The 13,106-nt window shown below is 48.0% G+C and overlaps 1 protein-coding gene across 3 annotated transcripts; it reads left to right on the forward strand.

Annotated features, from left to right (window-relative positions):
* The first annotated feature begins 22 nt into the window (after positions 1-22).
* Positions 23-10,260, forward strand: KIF3B (kinesin family member 3B). Of its 3 annotated transcripts, none has more exons than XM_051802888.1 (9): positions 23-87; positions 3,275-4,713; positions 5,278-5,379; positions 6,073-6,195; positions 6,315-6,433; positions 6,648-6,761; positions 7,212-7,317; positions 7,499-7,677; positions 8,284-10,260. In XM_051802888.1, exons 2-9 carry the CDS (start codon positions 3,331-3,333, stop codon positions 8,375-8,377), a joined length of 2,220 nt encoding a protein of 739 aa, XP_051658848.1. In that variant the 5' UTR covers positions 23-87; positions 3,275-3,330; the 3' UTR covers positions 8,378-10,260. The 3 variants fall into 3 exon arrangements, with proteins under 3 accessions (XP_051658848.1, XP_051658849.1, XP_051658850.1); XM_051802889.1 differs by lacking the exon at positions 23-87 and adding an exon at positions 149-274; XM_051802890.1 differs by lacking the exon at positions 23-87 and adding an exon at positions 705-1,270.
* Positions 10,261-13,106: the final 2,846 nt, after the last annotated feature.

Here is a 13,106-nt window from a genome sequence, read left to right on the forward strand (position 1 = left end):
CGTTGCCAGGGAAGCGCGTCACGGGCGGGCGGGGCGGCCGCGCCGCTTCCGGGCCCGCGGCCGGGCGGCTCCATGGTGACGGCGCAGGTGAGTCCGGCCCGGCCCCGCGCCGCGCCCCGAGCGCCCGACACCCCCGGCCCGGCCCGCGGGGGCACAGCCCGGGCCCTTTGGGCCGCCCCCGCTGCCGCGGCCCGGGCAGCGAGCGAGAGCGGCGGCGGGACTCGCCCGCGGCCGGGCTGCGGTGGCGATGCCGCGGGCGGGTGGCCGCGCTCGGGTGGGTGCCCCCCGCGCTGGCGGTGCTTCCCTCCCGCGGTTCTTTTCCTCCTTGCGCGCTGTCCCCGTCCCCCGAGCGCCCTCGGGTCCCCTTTTCCCTGCAGCGCCCTGTGTCGCAGCCGCGAGGGCGGCGGGTGATGCTCGGGTGGATCCGCCACGGTCCCAGCTCCCCGGGGGAGGGGAACACCCGTGGGGTGACAGCGGTGACAGAGGTGACCAGAGGTGACCAGAGGTGACCACAGGTGCTGGGTGTAACCGGACCGCACCGCGGCAGTACCGGGGTCCTGCCCGTGGCAGTCCCGCCCGGCCTGCGGAGGGTTCGGAGGGGAGGCGAGGGGAGAAACAGCAGCACAAGGGAGGGTTTGGGTCTGGCGGGTCCATAACCAGGGCGTTGTGAACCCACAAGTATTTGAAAGATTTAAACGGCGAGGAGCAATGGAATGTTTCGAGTGGTATATCTGGGGATGTGCGGAGATGCAAGGGAAGGGTTTGGGCACCTCCAGAGAAATCTTTCTGGGACGTTTAAGCTCAAGGTAGAGAGAAGTCAGGACCTGTCAGGGCAGGTGGCTGGGGACAGTGTGCCTGGGGCACAGCCAGCCAAGCCAGCACCTCCCAATGCTGGAAGTTTCTGAGGAGAAGTGGTTACCCCAGCTTGCATTCAGGTTGTGACGTTGCTTATTTTTTTTTCATGCACAACCTTATGTTTACTGAAATAAAAATGCTTCCATTTCTGCCCACCCTCCCCTCTTGGGCACCTGGGGCACATCTTCAAGTGCATCCACCTCAAGCTTGACCTTGACACAGGGACCTGGCCCAGGTCACTTTAGGCTGAACTAATTTAATGAAGGAATTCCCCTCTTTGATGGAGAAGAGTGGATGGCACGGCAGCATTCCCAGCTTTCTGACCATTCCTGTCCAGCTCAAACATTGCCCTGGAGTTTCTAGGGAGTAGAAACACTGCCAACTAATTGGTTTTACTGTCCAGTTACACACTTGGGTAAGTCTGAGAAGAACCATAATTTGTTATGCTTCCAGTAAACTTCACTGCGGTAGCTAAAATAATTGGAGATGATTCGTGATAGGTTGTTATGAAAATAGCCCAAATCAGGGGTGAAATCAGTTGTTTGTGACTATAAAAAGAGACTTGCAAGTGAAATGTGGAAAGGTGTTAAAAGCTGCTCAAGCTCATGTTAAGGAGATACACCCAGAAGAGCAGCAAATGTGCGACATAATTTTTGTTCAATGTATACCTCTGGCAAGACTAACTTCATTCTGATCATGTAATATTTATCACAGTTGCTTACAAAAGTGGCACTTCTCATCAGAATAGTATTTTGGATGTTCAATATATAAAATAGATCTGTGTTCTGCTTTTCAGAATTGGTGCCTAATTTGAGTATTTACCAGTGTGAACGTGCAGATACGTCACACAGTGCTTGTCATGTGACCTTGTCCAAAAAAAAATTGTCTCTTGTGAACTTGAATTACAGGAATATCCTTGGTAGCTGTGGCAGGAGAAGTGCTTGTTGATGTATACAAATCCTCAGGATGAGAGGAGGGAGAGTTGCTTTTTGTGATTCTGCCAAGATTTGTCCTCGTTTAACATATTTTTTCTGTGCTGGTGCTCTAGAATTCGTGTTTGCTGTGGGTGGGAGAGGAAGGTCACCTTTATCTGGAGCTGTCACTTAGGAGGGAAATGGTTTTATTCAGTAGCTACCCAAGATTCCTGCAGCAGTGTGAATTCACTGTGCAGGGTGTAAAGTGAATTCTGGATGAGTGTTCAGTTTGGTCAGTTTGATGCATATTCCTCATCCCCCTGTCAGCTACTGTGTGCTTCTCTGGGAAGAGCAAGGAGTTTCCTCCCACAAACTGAAGGAAATTCCCAAGGCTTTACTGAGGTTTATTAAACATGGTTTTAACCATGTTTATTTGTTATTCCTGTGTTACTCTTTCCGAGATTGGATATTGGGCGAGAATCATTGTGGTTCTTTTCTCATCCTCTAGTTCTGAAGTTCTCTGTCACTTTGTTTGAGGAGCTCTCCTGAGATGTGCAATTATCAAGTAAAAAAACAGTAGGACAAAATCCATGTTTCCTGTGCATCCAGATGGGAATGGAGCAGCGAGCACATCCCAGGGAGGCCACACCTGAACATGTGCCAGCTCTACCTGGGGTTCCCAGTGTGTGTTGGTTTTACACTTAGTTCCAGAAGGACCTCAGAGCTCTTCTTGAAAGATGTTTTGGAAATAAAAAGGTTTATTAGAAACCACACGGCATTCCCCAAGCTGTGCCATTGAGATCTGCCTTCTGAGGCTTTAGCAGGGACTGCTTTAGCAGGAACACAGGCTTTTTGTTCCATTTTCAAAGGCTGGTGACTGGGGGATGCAACAAGTGTGTCCTTTCTCTCTACCCAGAGTCATGATCTTTGAACTGGGTTTATGCAACGTAAATTTAGGTTGATGCTGAATCCTGTAAACCTCCTGAGCAGGAGCGTGGAGTGATGTCATAGGTCAGTGTGCTTGGGCAGGGCTGGCTTTTGTGGAGAATCCTGGCAGAAGTATAATGCCAAAAGAAAAAATAATAGCGGAATTGTGTGCCAGAGAGAGCAAGGCTGTACTAGATTTTCAAAACAGGAGATTTGAAACAAAAGGCTTGACTGCAAAGAAAATAAATGGCAAAGTATTCTCTTTATAAATAGTTTAAATAGCATTATGATTATTTTTAAGGTCAAGAAAAAAATCTTTACCAACTGTAAAAATGTGATTTGATGGCAATTTTTTGCAGCAGAGCTTGTAAAAGTGATACCATTTGATGCACAAGCTTTGGTAAAATAATAGCATTTCAGTTCTGGCCTTTACAGAGTTTTCATGGTGTCCATTATTTTAATTCTCCAAAATCCCTTGCAACTTAATGAATGCAAAATGCTGCTCGAGTAGATGAGTCGAGACTTCGGCTTTGTGCAGAAAACTGCCCCCAGACATTCCTGCTTTGTTTTTGTTTCAGGTTTCTAGCACGGGATCATCCACCCATCGGATCACACCAGCCACAGACCCGCCGTCATGTCCAAGCCAAAGAGCTCCGAGTCCGTGCGGGTGGTGGTGCGCTGCCGGCCCATGAACAGCAAGGAGAAAACTGCTTCCTACGAAAAAGTTGTTAATGTGGATGTCAAGTTAGGGCAGGTCTCGGTGAAGAATCCGCGGGGAGCATCTCATGAACTGCCTAAAACTTTCACCTTTGATGCCGTGTATGACTGGAATTCCAAACAGGTCGAACTCTACGATGAGACCTTCAGACCTCTTGTGGACTCTGTTCTGCAGGGGTTTAATGGGACGATTTTTGCCTATGGGCAGACTGGGACAGGGAAAACATATACGATGGAAGGGGTGCGTGGTGATCCTGAAAAGAGAGGGGTCATCCCCAATTCATTCGATCACATCTTCACCCACATCTCTAGATCTCAAAATCAGCAATACTTAGTTAGAGCGTCTTATTTGGAAATATACCAAGAAGAAATCAGGGACTTGTTATCAAAGGATCAGTCCAAGCGGCTGGAGTTGAAGGAGAGACCAGACACAGGGGTGTTTGTGAAGGATTTGACCACCGTTGTTACGAAAAGCGTCAAAGAGATCGAGCACATCATGAATTTGGGAAACCAGAACCGCTCCGTTGGTGCCACCAACATGAACGAGCACAGCTCTCGATCTCACGCCATTTTCCAGATCACCATTGAATGCAGCGAGCTGGGACTGGACGGGGAGAATCACATCCGTGTCGGGAAGCTCAACCTGGTCGACCTCGCAGGCAGCGAGCGGCAAGCCAAGACTGGGGCACAGGGGGAGAGGTTAAAGGAAGCTACTAAAATCAACCTCTCTCTCTCAGCTTTGGGCAACGTCATCTCTGCCCTGGTAGATGGGAAAAGCACACACATTCCGTACCGGGACTCCAAGCTGACCAGGTTACTCCAGGACTCGTTAGGTGGCAATGCCAAAACTGTGATGGTGGCCAATATAGGCCCTGCCTCCTACAACGTGGAGGAGACACTGACCACACTGAGGTATGCCAACCGTGCCAAAAACATCAAGAACAAGCCACAGGTCAATGAGGATCCTAAGGAGGCTCTGCTACGAGAATTCCAGGAGGAGATTGCTCGACTCAAGGCACAGCTGGAAAAACGGTCTATTGGCAAAAGAAAGAGGAGGGAAAGGAGGAGAGATGGTGGGGAAGAGGAGGAGGACACTGAAGAGGGTGAGGATGAAGGAGATGACAAAGATGACTACTGGAGGGAGCAACAAGAAAAGCTGGAGATTGAGAAGAAAGCTATAGTTGAGGATCACAGCTTGGTAGCAGAAGAAAAAATGAGGCTGCTGAAAGAGAAGGAGAAGAAAATGGAGGACCTGAAGCGAGAGAAGGAAGCGACAGAAATGCTGAGTGCTAAAATCAAGGTAGAATTCTTCCTTGTGATGCTCTTTGAAAGCAATTTCTCTAGGGCTTTGGGGAGAATGGAGGGTTTCCCAATTTGGAAATATATTTCACAAAAAGTTTCCGGGATAGTGATTTTGTGTTTAGATTGGAAGATTTTAAAATAAGCTATTTCTAGCCAGAAGTTGAAATTTCCACCATTAATTTCATGTTTTAATATTCACGAGTTGCTTCATTGTTCTTATGTCTTAAGAAACTGGCACAACAGAATGTGACAATGCATCTTTTTACAAGCTGTGGCACAAAACATGCCTCATTCTGTCACAGATCATTAAAAAGTTCTTTACAGGGGAGTACACCTTTTGGTTCTCCAGCTTTGCCATACGTTGCAGCAGTGCCTAATTCTAAACAAGTTACTGTTTCGTTAATCTCACAGTTTTATAGGAATTTTATATATATAGCAATTCAGCTGCCTTGAAAGAGAAGGTTAAATAAGGGAGCTGCCCTGAAGAAGTTGTATCCATAGAAGAGAAAGTTACATTCTGTGGTCCCTGAGAGAAACTTCTGACCTTGGTTTTTCCTTTCAGACAATGGAAAGCAAGCTCCTGGTGGGAGGGAAAAATATTGTGGATCACACAAATGAACAGCAGAAAATCCTGGAACAGAAACGACAGGAAATTGCAGAACAGGTACAAGGAAGGAGATTTGTTATTTTGTATAAAAATCCTTGCTGTGGAACCTTTATAAAACATTGTATCAGGGGAAGCTATCAGAAAATTTTCCCAGGGTTAACCCTAAAATTGGTTTAATAGCAATCATTTATCTGAAAAGAAGGGGGAAGGGTTTGTGTCCTATTTGTCATTGTTTGAAATATGTAGAGAAGGTTTATGATCATTTTCTTCTAGCTCTTCATGTTAAAGACTTATGTCCTATCTTGACTGGAGCTGTCTGTAGGTGAAGAAATAATTGTAAGACCTCCAGCCATCAGCTCAAAGGAGGGATGTTTACTCTGGGCTAAAAAGTTTATTTTCTATAAACTATTTTCTATTTTTATGCAGTTTCTGTTGGTGATTTTGAAATGCAACGACTAGTATGAATTGATAAAAAGAACATTAAAAAACCACCAGAATCTAAAGATGACATTCCTTTAATTGAAGCCTGAGCACTTATTCACACTATCTGACTTAAGTAGCAAAATAAGGACAAAGAAAAGTTGTTAATGCTTCTGGTATTTCTAAGGCAAGAGATAGGAAGAACTGGAAGCCAAAGGAAAAGCCTTGGAAGGCAGGGCAGTAAACCCATCCTGAGTGTTGGTTTCATGTGTGTCAGCTGGAGGTGACAAGGTAATTGTGGTCTTTAATTCCCTATGTCACGTTCTTCAGAAACGTCGGGAGCGAGAAATCCAGCAACAGATGGAAAGTCGGGATGAGGAAACACTAGAGCTGAAGGAGACCTATAGTTCCCTTCAGCAAGAGGTAGACATAAAGACCAAAAAACTCAAAAAGGTAAGAAAAAAATAATAAATTATTCCTTGTCTAGAGGGCTGGGAACAAAATCAACTCATGTGTGAAAGTGAGAGCAACATTGGCAAGTGATAAATTTTGGCCCTTGTTGTCTGTTCCAGTTATTTTCCAAGCTGCAAGCTGTGAAGGCAGAGATCCATGATCTCCAAGAAGAGCACATCAAGGAGCGCCAGGAACTGGAACAGACCCAGAATGAACTTACCAGGGAACTAAAGCTAAAGTAAGTCCCCTCACTGTATTAACTGTAACAGAGAGGGCTTCCCTGGGTAGGGAGTGGAGGTACTGCCTTGCACATACTTGTGGAACAAGATTTAAACATAAGGGAACTAAACCATTCCTCCTTTTCCAGGGCTGTATTACATCATCAGGAGAGGAGCAGTGAGGAAAGTCATCTGCTAATTATGTGTATTTCTCATTTTTGTGGTTGCATGTAGGCACCTGATTATTGAAAATTTTATTCCCTTGGAAGAAAAGAATAAGATCATGAACAGATCATTCTTTGATGAAGAGGAAGATCACTGGAAACTGCATCCCATAACCCGTCTGGAGTGAGTGTACTTCTGCTCTTTTCTTGGAATGGAATTACAGGTGACAGGAAATCCTCCAGCTGTGTCAAGAACAAGGGATTAAATTTGGGATTTAAAGTGGCCCTCTAGAGTTCACAGGTTCTTGCTGCACAATGAAATAAAGCAATTTATTCCTCTTAGTAGGTTCAGTAAAATAGAAATGTACAGTTAGGAAAATTCTTGGAAGATTGGGATTTTTCTTCCATGTGAGCCCAATAATCATATGTAAAATATATATAGCAGTGCATTCACCATTAAAATAGCAGTACATTCCTATCATATTTCTTTCCTGCTCCTGCAGATGCAGCCTGGGTAGTTTCTGCTCTCTTGAAACAGATTTCTGTGTGGAATTTGGAGATGTTGCAGCTCATAAACTTCAAGAGGGGCCTTTGGTTTTGGGGTATAACAGACTGAGTCTCTATTTTTCTCTAGTAACCAGCAGATGATGAAAAGACCAGTATCTGCTGTGGGATACAAAAGGCCCCTGAGCCAACATGCCAGGACATCCATGATGATTCATCCAGAGGCTCGGTACAGGGTAAGCTCCCTTTTTGTCTTTACCCTCCCGATCAGGTGAATCCCAGAGGATTGTGTGTTCTTCTGTGAGATGTAAAATGTCCTGCATACATTTATAACGTACTTCAGAATAAGTTTCTGGAGGGAAAAGTTACAATTTGTGTGAAAACACGGAGACTTTGATTCTGCTTTTCCCGTCTCAGGCAGAGAACATCGTGTTACTGGAACTGGACGGGCCCAGCCGAACGACGAGGGACTACGAAGGTCCAGCCATCGCTCCCAAAGTTCAGGCAGCTCTAGAAGCAGCTCTGCAGGATGAAGATGAGATTCAGGTGGACGCCTCGACCTTTGAGAGCACTTCAAATAAAAAATCAAAACCCAGGTGAGTCAGGTCTCCGGTGAGCAGACTGGCCCACGGGGAGAGGTGCGAGTACAGCCGCTGTTTGTCAGGGCTTCTTGTCAGTGAAGTGAAGCCAAGCTTGGCTGCAAAGCAAAGAGGGAGAGAGAAAAAAAGGGACATAGAATCATAGAATCATCAAGATTGGAAAAGACTTTCAAGGTTCAAGTCCAACCTTGGACCAAATCCCACCCTGCCCACTAAGCCGTATTACAAGCTGCCACACCTACTTGTATTTTGAACATTTTCCAGGGATGGTGGCTCCACCACTGCCCTGAGCGACCTGTTCCAATGCTTAACCACTCTTTTAGCGAAGAAATTTTTCCTAATATCCAAACTGAACCTCCTCTGGTACAAATTGAGGCAGTTTCCCCTTGTCCTATCACTTGTTACCCTGGAAAAGAGGCCAATCCCACCCTGCCACAACCTCCTTTCCGGGAGCTGTGTAGGACATGGGACAGAAGAGAAAGCTAAAACTGATTAGAGAATAAATTCAGTAAAAGAATTGGCTTTTTGAAGATTAATTTTGGAAAGTAACAGGTGACATTGTTAGAGCTCTTTTTGTTTATGTTTTCATTTTCACTCCTTTAGGCCGAAAACTGGAAGGAAATCGTCGGGATCCTCGTCAGCAGGCTCCCACAGTTCTCAGCTCTACCCACAGTCACGAGGGCTGGTTCCAAAGTAAAACCAGCAGCTCCTCTCCAGGGAGGGAACAGCCTTTGCCTTCTGGGAGCAGAGACAAATAAAAACCTGCAGAGAGAGCTCCCGGCCAGCCTCCAGCCCCTTTCCCTGGAGATGGCCTTGTTGCTGTTTAACTGACTCGGGCCAGTCCAGGGGCACTGAGCCACGGGAAGATCCGTGCTTGCAATTCAGCATTTGGCCTCTGTGGGAAATGGATTTTAGTTAGGAAATCAAAAATGCATGAGGTACGTTAAAGTGTGTTAGGAGCAATGGGAAGCATGGGGATCACCTCACAGCATCACCGTCCTCCTCCTGCACCAGCCCTTCTGCTGCACTGGGCTTTTTGGCTGTTGGGCAATAAGAAGACAGAGTTGAAAGTCATCTCAACAGAACCATCATTCCAGAGCTACCCAGTGAGAACCAAATGAGGCTAAAAAGCAGAGGATCTGTTTGAACTTGACAAGGTGCACATTTCTTCCTCTTCCTGCTTGAGAGATCTGGGGTTAAGGTGTTGGTCTGAACAGGCAGGATGGCAGTGGCCAGTGTGTCCTCAAAAACGCACAGCTGTGCCTCCCTTTAGAGCTGTAGGACAAAAAGGGGTCTTGAAAACAATTCTGTGCTCTCTAGAAAGGAAGCAGTAGAATCTGAAGTCCTTTCCTTGTTTACAGGCATAAGTAAGAGCTCCTCTGTGCTGACCTCCTACAGACCTCACCCCTACCAACAGGAACCACCTTGTCAAGGAACACCTCTGCATGCCAGTGCCAGCTCCACAGCTTTCCTCCTCTCTCTTGCCTCCTACTTTACCCCTGGCATTTAAAACCAGTGTCCATATGACATCTTTAATGGCATATGGCCATTTTCTCATGTCTCTCGCTGTTCATGGGAAATGTAGCATTGGCTCAGAGCTCTTCCTGCCAGGCTCAGGCTCTCCTGTAAGCTGGACAGAGCACTGGAACATGTAGCTGCCTTTGAGTACACTCCTGGGAGTATGGTCCCTTCCCTTGGTGTCTAATGAGGTTCAGCATTTGGTGCCTCTTGTGCCTCACCTGTTCCAGGGTTGAGCAGCTTTCCTTCTGCACATCCCAGCCCATGCAGAGCCCACTGGGAGTGAAAGCAGATCTAACTGAGGCTGGATGATGGAAGCTGGTTTTAATTCCAGGGGTTTTACTTTGAAAACAAGGGAGGAAGAACTGCTTTTGATGGTCTCCTTGCAAAGCTGCCCTATGACTAAAGCAGCCTCCTGTAATGCCGCAGGCTCATGTAGCAGGCTAGAGGGGGGTGGAACTCCACACTAAGGACAGAGTAAGGTGTCCCTGTCTAGTGTCCCACAGCTCATTTGTAAGTTTTAGTTCGCTGTATATTGAGACTTGGGATGTTACTTTTTCTGGTTGCTCTTGGCTGTCATCCTGTGAACGTTTTTACCTGTTCCCCTCACTGACGACTTCCTCCAGACTGACACGTGTGAGTGTGTGAGGACTTGCCCGGTTGTAGAAATGCTCTGATGTGTGGACTCTGCCTTGTGCTTGTTAAGTGTCCATGGAGTGACTTCACCCAGGCTGGAGAACTCCGTTCTGCTGACCCCCTGAGCAGGAGGAACCGAGCGCTCAGCACAGCTCACCTCTGCATCCTGCAGGCACGGTGCCCAGGTGAGCCAGCTGCCCAGGTGGGCCCCTAAACACCAACTTGGCTGCTGCAACCCATGGACTGCTTCCCTGGGCCACAAGGTTAATATATGGATACACATATATGCACATATAAATATATATATATATTAGTTTTGGTGGAGGAAGGAGGAATTTGCTTATAATTGAGAGAGCAGGCACATGACCAATTTCTTTCAACCTGAACATGGAATCCCGGCATAATCTTCCTTTTTATAAAGCACTGTTTATATCCAGAGAGCCTTTTAATTGGTTTTTGTTGCATAATATAACATCACCTTCTCTGCCCTCTCCTCCCTCTTTCTCCCCAGCACATAATCTTCTGTGCTGGGACATTTTAAAAGATGATTGTATGGAGTAAGTGCTCAGAGAATGGAAATGAAACAAGCGGGGTTTAAAACCCTGAAATAGCAGCACAGTATATAACCACGTCTATGTACATACCTGTGTACACATGTTTTATGTGAATAATGCAAACAGGGACACCTCTGTGTCTGCACATGTGCACACTCTTCCTCAGTTGCTACTATTCCATAGGGAATTCTATATTAAACTCATATGCTGGAAACTGCCCTCGTGGCAGGGCTGGTGCCATGGGACTCTGCAGTGCAAACCTGTTTTCATGTTGATGAGCTGGTGATGTGTCAGAAAGGCTCTGCTTTTAACTCTGTAGAAATTCATTAGCGAGGTGAAAGAAACTCAGTAGGGTGGAAAAAAGAATAAATCTGCATATTTAGTCATTGTATGTAAATTGGGGCTGCGGTGGAGATTTGGTCAGTGTGTTCATTGGCAATCTCGGCCTTTTACAGAAGCTTTTTGGATTCTCATTCCAATGGATTTATCCTCACCAGATGCTCAGTGGCACTGACACTAAGTTAAGATACATTGTCTTAAACTGTACGAAACATACTGAGCTCTGGGTTGAAGCTTTTAAGAAACATTCCTGCCGAGTTTGCCCCTCTCCGGGTGATATCTGAACCATCTGGGCTTCCTGCTGGTTAACTAAAGGCAGGAAATCCAGCCAGACTCCTGGAAGAGGCCCTGAGACAGTGTGCACCGCCACCCTTTCTTCATAGGAATGTTTAACATCCTTGTCTTTGCTCTGATCTGTATAATGGGATCTTTTTTTTTTAAGAAGTGGCATGGGGCAGGAGTGGGCCCTTGGTGCTGGAGCGAGCGCCGTGTGACACTGACGCATAGGAATTAAAGCACTTTCTGAAATCCTTAAGTCCAGCGCCTTTTTAAAAACATTTGCATGCTGCTTGAATCTTCTCAAACACACATACCTCTGCCAGAGCACCCGGGGCTGCGCCGGTGCCTTATACAGATCAGAGCAGGCCTGTGTTCAGCCAGTTTTAGGTGTTTAACTCTGCCCTCGCTGAACAGGCAGCGCTGGAGTTCCAGTGAGACGCCTCTGGACCTGTCCTCTCTCCTGTCTGTGCTGGTTAACCTGCACCAGGCTTTAAACAGTTCAGTGTGATTCCTGGGGGGGTCTGTTCGTGCTGTGTTCGCTCCACGGAGCCTTTTCCACAAATGGGAAAAGAGAAGCTGCAAAAGCCATAATTAGCTGCGGAGATGGAACTGAAATGAGAACACCGGTCCTGCCTGCTGCAGTGTGCAGGAGGGGGTTGACTCTCCGGGGTCCAGGCACTTACTGCCTTCTCCAGCTCCCTTTCTTTTTGAAGAGGTGCCCCAGAATCCCCTCCGTGGGCACAGCTGTCCATGAGAACTCTCAGCTCCTTGGAGATACACCCACCTCCGCCTTCTCTTAGGTGATCTATAGAAAAAAAAAGAACCTGTCCATAGTTCTGTCCATAGTTTTACAGCTTATATTTATTTGTATCATCTCTTTTGTCTAGGAATGTAAAGTGATCCTAAAATATGACATGTAATAAAGTCAATAAGATTTATTGCATCTATCAAAACGTGTGGTTTTCATTGTTAATTTGGGGCAGGGCTCAGCAACTCCATGTTTTACAAAGCCTTGTGTTGTTTTTCCCTTTAAAAAAAAAGTCTCTGGGTAAACTAAGTAGTTAAATGTGAGCAGAACTGCAGTGAATTTTGTAATGTGTGTGTGTGTGTGTGTGTATATATACATATATATATATATGTAAATATGAGTAGAAAATGCTAGAAGGTCCAGAAGGGTCTGGAGCCCAAGTCTGATGAGGACCAGCTGAGGGAGCTGGGGGTGTTTTGCCTGTAGAAAAGGAGGTTAAGGGGTGGCCTTATCACTCTACAACTCCCTGACAGGAGGGTGTATCCACGTGGGAGTCGGGCTCTGCTCCCAGGTGACCAGCGACAGGAGGAGAACAGAGTCTTAAACTGTGCCAGGGGAGGTTTAGGTTGGACATCAGGAAGAATTTCTTCACAGGAAGGGTGCTCAGGCATAGGAATGGGCTGCCCAGGGCGGTAGTGGAGTCACCGTCCCTGACGGTGTGCGAGGACAGAGTGGACGTGGCACTCGGTGCCATGGGCTGTGGTTGATGTGGTGGCGTTCGGTCACAGCTTGGACCCGATGACCTCGGGTCCTTCCCAACCTAAATCATTCTGATCCTGTGATAACCCCGATGCCAGAACGCGAACAGTGGAGGCTCTCACCCGGGGGGCTATCGCAGGGTCTCTGCCCTGGCCCCCCTCCCCAGCCCGGTCCCACCGCCGCCCCCGGCCCGGGCGATGCCGCCCCCCCACCGCGGCCATGCGGCGGCAGCGGCCTCTCCCGCCATGCCGCGCGGCGCCCACCGGGACTTGCAGTCCGCGGGCCGCCTCACTACCACGGCGGGCCCGCCCGCGTGGACTACAACTCCCGGCGGCCCTTGCGGTTTGTTTTCCTTCAAATCATCCCCGGCACCGCCCCCCCGGTCCCCGCCCCTCCGCTCCCGCCGTGTCCCGCCGCGGCCACCGTCGCCGGGCCCCGCCGCCCCGCCCCGCTCCCGGCCCTTTGACCCCGTTGTTATGCCGGGCCCGAGCCGCCGCCGCCGCCGCCGCCGCCTCCCGTAGCGCCCGGAGCCGCCCCCGCCTCGCGCCCCGCCCGCCGCGCCCGCCGCGCCCGCCCTGCCCCGCCCCGGCCCG

This window comes from Manacus candei, unplaced genomic scaffold (genome assembly GCF_025592945.1).
Source record: "Manacus candei isolate 608988 ecotype Guabito, Panama unplaced genomic scaffold, ASM2559294v1 h1tg000057l, whole genome shotgun sequence".
NCBI lineage: Eukaryota > Metazoa > Chordata > Aves > Passeriformes > Pipridae > Manacus > Manacus candei.

Bases quoted from the DNA above. Each gene is read 5' to 3' on its own strand.
- KIF3B (XM_051802888.1), top strand. From the start codon at position 3,331: ATGTCCAAGCCAAAGAGCTCCGAGTCCGTGCGGGTGGTGGTGCGCTGC. The intron at 4,714-5,277 runs GTAGAATTCTTC...TTTTCCTTTCAG, and splicing joins TGCTGAGTGCTAAAATCAAG to ACAATGGAAAGCAAGCTCCT. The intron at 6,762-7,211 runs GTGAGTGTACTT...ATTTTTCTCTAG, and splicing joins CATCCCATAACCCGTCTGGA to TAACCAGCAGATGATGAAAA.